This window comes from Arctopsyche grandis, chromosome 9, assembly GCF_051622035.1.
Source record: "Arctopsyche grandis isolate Sample6627 chromosome 9, ASM5162203v2, whole genome shotgun sequence".
Taxonomy (NCBI): Eukaryota; Metazoa; Arthropoda; class Insecta; order Trichoptera; family Hydropsychidae; genus Arctopsyche; species Arctopsyche grandis.
Genome location: NC_135363.1, coordinates 31,616,607 through 31,627,937, shown reverse-complemented (window position 1 = coordinate 31,627,937; position 11,331 = coordinate 31,616,607). Strand labels below are relative to the sequence as shown.

The window sequence follows — 11,331 nt, the reverse complement described above, 5'->3', positions numbered from 1 at the left end:
ATTCGCTGCCATTCTTTCCAATTGGTAAGTCTAACTTTATTATGCTTGGCACTTGTACTTTCGTATTTATTATGTCTAATTTTAAATATATTTTTTAGAAGAAATTTAGTATTCAGAAACAAGATGTTCGTAGTAAAGGCGAAGTCCGATTTCGCTGCAGAACGAGTGGAATATTTGTATGAAGCCATGAAACAAAATAAGATGTGCGACTTCGCTTTTACTGTTCGAAACCGGAGGTAGCTTTATTCAAATCCAAAAATACTACAATAAAAATTGTCAGTCTTATTATTATTTTTCGTAATTGCAGCTTCTGCGTGCACTTGATTGTGTTATCAGCGTGCAGCAAATTCTTTGAGAGAAACAAAGATAAATTGAGTGAGACTTTTTCCCCCTTTGAGTTCGACGTTATAGATGCAATCCTGAAATATTGTTACACTGGAGAAATAAGTACGAGTTATTTATTATGTAAAATATTCCATTCATAGTGCTTTTTTTTGTCATTAAATGGATATAATATTAGGCATAAACTACCATAACTACGACAAATTAATGGAGCTAGCCAACCGACTCGAAGTGAAAATTCCACCGCGATATGAAACGGTCGATCTTTCTAATTGTCTGGAAGTTTTGAGACTAACGAATGATTCCGAATTGAAGACAAGGGCAATGGATTTGACTGTGGAAAATTTCGAGACAGTGAGTGTTGAATATATAAAAAGGCTTTTAAACAATGTGTCACATTATTATTTTTCAATTCCACTTTTGTTTTAGCTACACAAAACACAAGATTATCTCAAACTGCCAGCCTACACCGTGTTCGAAATCTTGAAATCGAATTATTTGAACGTGCTTTCCGAAGAAGACGTATTCAATGCTGTGAAATTGTGGGTAATATATGATGATGCGAACCGTAAAAATGAATTGGCACAGCTGATGAGATCTGTGAGGTTATCCTTGCTCTCGATGGAGGTATTTGAGATTAATTTATTGTGACGGTATATTGAAAAAAATCCATTTAAATAATGTGGTATATTTTCAGTTTTTCGTCGACGAAGTAATAACGTTCTGTCATTCGTGTGCAGAGTGTATGACTACTCTTCGACAATCAATTAAAAACAAGAATGATAAATTTTTCATCCAAAGAGAGAACCCTCGTAGAAAAAAAGGAAAAAAAATGGCACTGGTGGGGGGGTCTAATTTCGATGTGAGTTTTATATCACAGGTATAATATTTTGATTGGATTGTAAATTAATAACTTTATTGCGTAACGTGATTTCAGATGGCAAATACCATCGATATATTTGACGGACTTACGAAAAGTTGGACTTTATCCAAAGACATTGGAATTGACAAAAGACATTTTGCGTCTATTCTCGTGGGAGATTGGATGGTTATCATCGGTGGAGAGAATTCTTTGTGGAAATCACTGTCTTCAGTAACGTACTTGTGTGAAGTACCTACTTAGAGAAATCGGAAAATTACAAATTTATTTGTTTTCAGGTGGAATACATTGATTTGAAAAACGGTCAGAAACATCCATTGAAGCCGTTAAATCAACCTCGTTTTGAATTCTCAGCAGTGACACTTCGTCGCGATTCGTCCACGGATATCTACGCAATTGGTGGTTATGGTGGTGGCTTTTTATCTTCAGTGGAAAGGTAATAAAATTACAATCATTTCATCAGATCGATTGAAAGAGAAGTTAACTCTTATTGATTTCGATTAGGTGGAACAGCAAGACTGGAGATTGGGAGATCATCGCTCCATTATTGGTGGCTGTTTATGATCATAGTGCTTCTGTCATCGATGAAAAAATATTTGTAACAGGTGGGACTACACGTGAAAATGGAAAGGAAACATCTACGAATAAAGTGCAGATGTATTCAGTGGAGATCAATTCTTGGACTTACTGCGCTCCTATGATTCAGGAAAGATCTGAACATTCCGTGAATATCAATTTATTTTATTAACAACCATCATTAATGATATAAAACTGTCGAAAATAAAATTAAACTTATTTTTATTGCACTATTTTTAGAGCGTAGTATTCAAAGGGAAACTTTTCGTCGCTGGTGGTATTATTTGGCCAATTTTTACTAATTTAGACAGTGTCGAGTATTATAACCCGATTGCAAATTTATGGACAGCATTCACCAAACTACCGAAACCTGCAGTCGGAATCAGTCTCTGTTGTTTCCAAAATAAACTTCTTAGTATGGGTGAGTTTTAACATAACTTAATTTGAATTTATATGCCTTAAATGTAGAGTTCATTTATTGTTTTGATTTTCAGGTGGATCTGTTCAATGGGACTATTTTAGTGATGTTTGGGAATACGACGAGACAAGAAAATTTTGGAAAGCTTCAATAAGTCTTAGTAAAGAGAGATGTAAAGCGGTTGCACATGTCATTCCATATGATTCGATTATTTGATAGACATAAACATAAAATAATCATTAAATGTATTTAAAGTATACCTCTTGTAATATTTTAATTTTTATGTTTCTGCCTTGTATCTATATGTTTGAATAAATATGATATGCAACAAATATATTTGATTTTTCTATGAATATTTAATGCAAATTTTTCAATTTATTAATTTAGCTTTTAAGCAATTTTTTACATAAATAAATAATATAACCCATATGAGCTGAGTAATAAGATAGTGGCAAAAATCAAAAACGCAAATTTCATATATTTAAATTATAATTACAACGAAACTAAAACAATAGCAAATATTTTCGTGAAATACAAATACTTATTGTATTGTGGGGGAGGGGGATAATTTAGTGAAATAGGCTGCCAAGGGGTACATAAGCCAAAAATTGGGAGATGCTACTTTAGAGTAAAATATTTTTTTTCCGGTAAAGATAAAAATATTAAAAAAAAAACTAATATGTGAAATTGTAATATGTACATAAATATACGTATACATATTATCATAACTTTTACAATTCAGCCCGATTCGTTGAGCGGCTTAGGAGATAATTGAATCCAAAAATATAAGATCTATAAATGTAGTTACATCTAAAGAAAATACTACATAATGATTTACAATTCAGTGACAATGTGCAAACCGACAAACTGAATTTTAGTTATTTATTTGCTTAAATCTTGCAGGATGCCTCGATTTGTTTCGGCATGAAAACTTTTTCAATTGAGAAAAAAAATGTCTCAGTTTATCAAATCATTTCAAAGATTGTTACGTTTCGTTTTACACTTATTTAAATAAATAAAAAGAGTGAGCAACGATAATCTAGCCAATCATTGAATTTAGTATAAAGTATTATACATACATAGAGTTGAAATCAGTATCAACAATTCTGTTTTTATTTTCATTAGTAAGTTGTTTATGTGGTTTTTCAATGTCATTGTTATTTTCTAGAAGAAAAAACATATTGGCCGTTTTTAATAAATTCTCAATAATCACTAACTTTAAATTTTGGTAAACTCGCAAGTATTTCTTTTGAGTGCAAAAGATGCATGGCGGATTTGAGTAGTTTGTCGAATTCCATTATCGATGACCTTATTTTTAATTCAAAATAGTGTTTGTTTTGTGAGAAGACGATTATTTTAATACCGGATGAGTGGTTATTTTTATGCGGTTTTCATATAATATTGTGTTGTAATCATAATATTGTAAAAATATGTTTTTCGGTGGTATAATGCCACATCTGTGTAAACAATATAACGATAGTCCTTTAACCCTAAGTTCGTTTAAAAAAAACCTGTTTTTCTCACTGCAAAAGATGTGATTGAATATCCCATTTACAATTCAATCATTTGAAATTTCACAAATCAATATCCCAATACCAATCCAGACAAATATTTGTTTATTTTATCGAGGTAAGCCAGTTATCAATAGAATTTTTGTTATTAATCCACAAGAATAGTCGAAATATGAATTTTCTAAGTGGAATTGTATTTAATTCTCATATAAAGATAATTTAATATATTATCCCTATTAATTCAATTCAGATTCGTGTAAATACGAGTAAACACTAGTACGACCTTTTTGCTCGCAATTTTACCGATTTATAGTTCAGTACACTTTGAAAACAAAAAATAGTGTGGTCAGAACACTATCTCAATAAACATGTTTCAATAGAAAATACTCAATATAAAATAGTAATAACAGTGGGAAAAAATCCCAAGTGACTTTTGACTCTTGATTTGAACTGGATGACTACTAAGAGAGATTTGAAAGCTGAAAAGTACTACAAATGGAAGATAAAATACCCGATTATAGATTCCAATATTAATTTTTAACAGGAAATTGACAGATTTTGAGACATCGACCGAACAACACCAAGATATAGAAAAATCGCGTGATTTATAAAACACATATATGTATCTCCGAACCTCGAGCCAATCAACATTTTTTACTACCAGATTCGTGTTAATTGGGCATAATTCTATAAGAAGAGTCATATCTCGTTTCTGAACCATTTTTCGTGTCGAACAGTGTTATTTTAGCTATCACTCTTTAATATATTTGGTTATTTAAAAATTGCGTTTATTGTAAAATTGATTTACAGCGTAGCTTGATAGTTTACCAATAGAGGGGTCGTGAAAAAAATTAATTCGATCTTGGCTGTTGGAATAGTATGGATGGTTATTAAAGTTATATGTAAAAGGTGATAACTAATTGAATTTTAGGTTGAATCATATTGATTTTCATAAAAATAATGTACACTCATAACAAATACACACTCGAAAAATAAACCATTCAACTTAAGTTAAACGTATTCAACATTAAATAAATTATTTCAGCATTCAACAAAAATATTGCATATGAGAAAAGTCACTTGTAATATTTATTTAAACTCAAAAACAGATACTCAAACCTCCTATTTTATCTTTCAAACCGAACGTCACTTTGTTTATTTTAATCTTGTTCTAATTACATTATAAATAAAATCGTTAAATTGCACGTATTTACATGTGGTTATAAACATATTTTTATTTAATAAACGTATCTCTCATTTTTACTTTTTTTACACTGTGAATGTACTTACTTTTTATTTTTACCTATTTTATTTCCAACAATTCAATACATTTTTTTGATTCCTTTAATATTTTATATTTTGAATATCGCTATTATTTTCATTGCTAATATGTTTATACGTTGGCAAGAAAAGGTGATCTTACTATAATCATTCGTGTTGGAGTCGGAGTCGAATCATAAAAAAATCGGTGAATTTTGATCCGACTACACAGCCCTGGTCTAAACTAAAGTTTATTTATTCAATTATATAAAATCGATTTAGGGTCATCTGTCATGGCACTGTTTTGGCATTTATGACAAACAAAAAAGGTGATTTTGAATTTTTGGTTCCAGTAAATAATTAATACTCTTTTCAAAGCAACAGCGGGGTTGAGATATCTTTAGATATCGTGATAAGGATATCTCAACGGGGAAACGGTCGATCTGGATTTAATGACCGTCCATATCTTTGAGAAATATTGAGAAGATCGAGCTACGTTGTGAATCAACTTTATAATAAACGTAGTTTTTAAACAATCAAAGGTATTTAAGAGTGATGGGTAAAATGAATAATCTGAATAAAAATATTGTGTCTTGATTGATTGAGATTTTGATTTATGAAATTTCAAATGATTAAATTGTAAAAGCGATATTCACATCTTTTGCAGGAATAAAAACATGGATGTGGCGTTCTACCACATAATAACATGTTTACAATAATAATGAAAAAACGCACGAAAAACATTCGATATTAATTAATATACGTTTCAATGCAACAGCAGGGTTGAGATAACCTTATCTATCGTAATAAAACCGCGGAATAACAGTGCTTCAAATTATTCGCTTCTGTTCCGTCTAATTGGTTAGTCTAATTTTATTATGCTTGTATTTCTACCGTATTTATAATGTCTAATTTTCAATTTGTTTTTCAGGAGAAATCTAAGATAAAATCTGAAACAATATGTTCGTAGTTAAGCCGAAGGCCGATTTTTCTGCTAAACGGGTGGAGTATTTGTATGATGCCATGAAACAAAATAAGACATGCGACACCCGTTTTACTGTTCGAGACCGAAAGTATAATAATTCCAATCCAAAAATTTTTAAAATCCAAATTGTTTTGTCAGTTTAAATTATCATTTTTCATAATTGCAGCTTCCCCGCGCACTTGATCGTCCTAATGGCGTGCAGCGAATTCTTTGGGCCGAACGAAGGTCTAGTGGAGGGAATCTTTTCAGATTATGACTTTGAAGTCATCGAAGCAATCCTGAAATTTTGTTACACTGGAGAAATAAGTACGAGTTCATAAACATCTAAAATAATCAATTCAAAGTGCGTGTTTTCGTCTTTACATGTAAAAATCTGAAATACATTTTTAGGAATAGCCAAGCATCACGTAAAAAAATTAATGGAGCTAGCCAACCGACTCAAAGTACACATTCCAAGGCATTTTAAAACAGTCAATCTCTCAAACTGTCTGGAAGTTTTGAAATTTTCGGTAGATTCTAAATCAATAAAAAAAGCAATGGATTTGACAATGGAAAATTTTGAGGAGGTGAGTGTTGAATATATAAAAAATATGTCACTTTCAATTTTTCAATTCCAATTCTGTTTAGCTGCACAAAACTCAAGATTTTCTGAACCTGCCAGCCTCCACCGTGACCGAAATCTTCAAATCGGACGATTTGATAATACCTTCTGAAGAAGACGTATTCAATGCTGTGAAATTGTGGCTAAATCATAGCGGTGCAAACCGTAAAAATGAATTGGTCCAGCTGATGAGTTCCGTAAGGTTATCCTTGCTGCCGACAGAGGTATTTGAGATTCATTGAATGTTTCAGAATTCAGTTTATTGTAAAAATCATTTGAACATTGTGTTACTTTTTCAGTTTCTTGTCTACGAAGTAATGTCGTTCTGTAATTTGTGTGTAGAATGTATGACTTCTATTAGACAAGCAATTAAGGACAAGGATAATAAATTTTCCACCCAAAGAGAGACTGTTCGTGGAAAAAAACAAAAAATAGCACTAGTTGGGGGGTATTATATAGGTGTAAGTTTTATATAACAACTATATAGGGAATATTTTGATTGGATTTTAAATTAATTACTTTATTGCATAACGTGTTTTTAGATGGCAAATATCATCGATATATTTGATGGACTAAAGAAGAGTTGGACTCTATCCAAACACGTTGGAATTAATAAAATACGTTTTGCGTCTGTACACATAGGAGATTGGATCATTATCATCGGCGGAAAGAATTCTTCAGATGAAACAGTGACTTCAGTAACATTTTTCGGTGTTGTTAAGTACCTGTTTAGAGAAATCGGAATATCACAAGTTTATTTGTTTTCAGGTGGAATACATTGATTTAAAAAACGGTGAGTTACATCAATTGAAGTCGTTAAATCAACCCCGTTTTGATTTCTCAGCAACGACACTTCGTCGCGATTCTTCCACGGATGTCTACGCCATTGGTGGTGGTGATGTTAATTTTGAAAATTTATCTTCAGTGGAAAGGTGATTAAATTGTAATCATTTAATCAGATCGATTGAAAAATAAGTTAACGTTTATTGATTTCGATTAGGTGGAACAGCAAGACTGGGGATTGGGAGATCATCACTCCATTGTTAGTAGCTGTTATTTTTCATAGTGCTTCTGTAATCGATGAAAAAATATTTGTAACAGGCGGGCGTATAAGTGAAAATGGAAAATTAATATCCACGAATAAAGTGCAGATGTATTCAGTGGAGACAAATTCTTGGACTTACCGCGCTAAGATGTCTCATGAAAGACTTCGTCATTCAGTGAGTATCAATAACTACTATCGCTAACGATATAAAACTCTCGAAAATAAAATTAACTTAATTTTGATTTCACCGGTTTTAGAGCGTCGCATTCAAAGGGAAACTTTTAGTCGCTGGTGGCTATAACGAGCTAACATGTACAAATTTGGATAGTGTCGAGCGCTACGATCCGATTGCAGATGTGTGGACAGTATTCACCAAACTACCGAAACCTGTACGCGAATTCGGCCTCTTCTGTTTCTCAAATAAACTTCTTAGCATGGGTAAGTTTTTATAACTTAATTTGAATTTATATTCCTTAAATGTAGGATTAATTTATTGTTTTGATTTTCAGCTGGAACTGATGGTCGTGATTTAAATGATGTTTGGGAATACGACGAGACCAGCAAATCATGGAAAGCTTCATATAATCTTAGCAGACATAGATGTTTGGCAGTTGCACACGTCATCCCATATGATTCGATTATTTGATCGACTGCAATTTTTTTTTTAATATATGTAAAATAAAATAATCATTAAATGTATTTAAATTATACATTTTATAATATGTATTTGAATTTTTAATATATCTGTCTTGTATCTCAACATATATTTTATTTTCCTGTGAATATTTAATGTTTATTTATCGATTCATGAATTAGCCTTAAAAAAATAGATTAATCTCTTACATAAATAAATTATAGTATCCAAATGAGCTGATCAATAAGAGATAAATATTTTAAATTCATAAAATTAAATCAAAATTGACCGTATTAATATTTATCGAAAGTTAAAAATAAACAAAAACTCATACACATTCGTAAGTTGACAAATATTGTATATTTCTGAAGATGAAAATCAAAATCAAAAAATTGGCTCTCAAAAATGTTTCACACGTTATGTATTCATATTATAAATACATATTCATTGGAAATTAGTCTCGCTATATATAATATGTATGTATGTCCATAAAATTCTCGTTGAGACAGACAGATATGTCTACAATTGTCTAGGTATATACATATGTATGTATATGTAACATCCATCAAAAATATCGTGCGTACAATATTAGAATTATGAATTATTCATGTGTAACCGGTGCACATTCGCTTTGAGCTAAACACACAATTATCGCTCTTAAGACGTGATTTCAAATTCGACACGCTCTGCGATCTTATGAATAAGCAATATAACGCTCGACTAAACCTATAACATTCGCGAATGCCTACCTCCGGTATAATATTGTACGTATGTCTGTCTATCGTACAAATTCAGGTCAAACTTCCGGTTTATGCGACATCCGCAAATCAAATGCCTATTCACACGCGCCGTTTACACACAACAATAACCGCAAACCGACTAACACTGCACTAAATTACATACATATATACAAAAGATTTAAATATATCAAAAGCAAACAGATTCCATCCCTTCCTCCCCCCTGCTAAGTGCGATTTTAATACGATCTTATTTGTGATATCTCGTTTTAGCATCAAAATTGACTTCACAAGGCAAAAGTATCCTTTCAGAATGGAGGTGCTAGAAAAGATTAAAAAAATTCGGATGTGACCAACCCATGACTTTATCTATGTATTTGAGGAATATAAAAGAAAATTCACAAAAGAAAATTCGATATAGAACCGAATAGATACATACATACAGCGCATTATGAAATATCACTAGCTCTGAAAGCATTATCGATACAAATTGAGCGCAAATGTATGGAAACGTGCACCATACAAAAATTGTACTTCCGGTTTTCGGATTTTGTTCAAATTTTTTTTATTACTTAAAATCACTATCAGTATTATACACATTAAATATCAAGAAAATAAAAATAATTTAAAAGGGCAAAATAAAATAATGAAATATTGTTTTAAAAAAAAATACTACTTCCGGATTTCAAATTCTAACCAAAACCTTATCAGCTTTTAGTTAGTAAATAAAAAATACAAATATAAATTTTCAGCTTGATACGTTCAGGGGTGTGGACAGAGTAGTGGGCACAACATTTTTGACCTTAAATCCCACTTTCGGTTTATTAAATTCAGTGATTTTTTTTTATTTTCATCACATTGTGATGAGAACACATGTTTAAGAGGTCGAAAAATAGTGGAAGAAAAATCGAACAAGAGTAAACTGCCACTTATATACATAACTTGTTATTAAGCTTTCTGAGAAAAACATAAAAATCCCCGATACTCTACAGTAAAAGTACTACTTCCGGTTCAGATAAAAATATTTAAAAAATATAAGGCTATAAAGATTATTATTTCTATTACATGCAATAAAATTTCAGTCCGATTTAATTACCGGTTTTGGATATAATTTAATTCAAAAACTTAAAAAAAAGAGGACACCCATAAGGGAAGGTACCATTTTCCGTCAAATGTACGTTGCGTCGATAAGAACTTCAGTAACCAATATTAAGTTTCAGTTTGATAGGACTAACACAGACAGACACACACACATTTTTTCTAGATGATGAAAACGTGGTCAGTGATCGATTCTGAGTTCGAATCAGTCAAAATCTTGAGTTCGAATTTTCGCATGATCACAAAACTTCATCTATTGTTACTACGTACATAGATAAAGTAAAAAGGAGGAATCCAGAATACCAACCAATATTTTATATACTAACTAATATAAAATTAAATAAAATGGGTAAAGTTTTATAACGTATTAATTTTATTTATATGTACTATATATTAACTTTTAGATATGAAAGTTATTAAATCAATCATACAGACTCAGCTTTACTATATATTTTCAATTAATTTGTATTGAACGAAATAATCTCATAACTGATTTCAAGGATACGAATGTTTGTAGATTGATTGAAACGAACGGACTGTGGTGTTCGTCTGTATCGCGTTCCAACTAATCACTTCAAATATTGAACTTTACAATTTCCAGGGTCGAATCAAAAGGACGATTGGAATAGTTGAGCCGCTCCTTTTGATATTTTGGGACACTCTGTATCATCCCCTTCAAGACACGTTATTGATCTGAACGCTTCAGAATTTAATTGCGCAATACGATGTATGTGTATACGTATGTATTAGGATAAAACACAAATTTTGGCAGCATATGTAAAGCTGATTATATTTATTTGAAGATCGACAATACAAATACGAATTGGATGGAATGCATTAATGAATTCTTGAAATCCTTAGATGATCCGATTAAGAGCAAATTCAACAGTCACTATCTGCATTCTGCAGTTGCATGCGTTGCACTCGATTGGAACAATATTGATTGTCGATAAATTCACTGTTTGTTGCTTAATCCTCAACAACATACAATACGTAAGTTAGTATATATATGTATTATAATACAGTGTAATCTCGATAATCCGGGTGTGGATTATCCGGTTTGCGGATTATCCGCGCTTGAAAAATATTAATTAATTTTTTTAAATTAATTAAATTTTGTTTTCATATGATAATGAGACGCACCGATTGATTTTTACTTTATCTGTTATTATTAAATGCTGTTTTTTATGTTTATGTATGGATGTATTTATGTTTATGTTCAAATTTATTTTTTTTATGTATAA

General features: G+C 31.2%; 2 protein-coding genes across 2 annotated transcripts; both read left to right on the top strand.

The window, feature by feature from the left end:
• Nucleotides 1-2,546, top strand: LOC143917025 (kelch-like protein 7). The gene is made up of 10 exons (XM_077438389.1): nucleotides 1-24; nucleotides 99-236; nucleotides 308-447; nucleotides 521-696; nucleotides 772-969; nucleotides 1,040-1,204; nucleotides 1,280-1,658; nucleotides 1,727-1,946; nucleotides 2,039-2,219; nucleotides 2,293-2,546. Exons 2-7 carry the CDS (start codon nucleotides 124-126, stop codon nucleotides 1,463-1,465), a joined length of 978 nt encoding a protein of 325 aa, XP_077294515.1. The 5' UTR covers nucleotides 1-24; nucleotides 99-123; the 3' UTR covers nucleotides 1,466-1,658; nucleotides 1,727-1,946; nucleotides 2,039-2,219; nucleotides 2,293-2,546.
• Nucleotides 2,547-5,947: 3,401 nt separating this feature from the next.
• Nucleotides 5,948-8,264, top strand: LOC143917353 (kelch-like protein 25). The gene is made up of 10 exons (XM_077438832.1): nucleotides 5,948-6,060; nucleotides 6,139-6,278; nucleotides 6,363-6,538; nucleotides 6,600-6,797; nucleotides 6,873-6,983; nucleotides 7,116-7,271; nucleotides 7,342-7,505; nucleotides 7,574-7,793; nucleotides 7,876-8,056; nucleotides 8,128-8,264. Exons 1-10 carry the CDS (start codon nucleotides 5,948-5,950, stop codon nucleotides 8,262-8,264), a joined length of 1,596 nt encoding a protein of 531 aa, XP_077294958.1.
• Nucleotides 8,265-11,331: the final 3,067 nt, after the last annotated feature.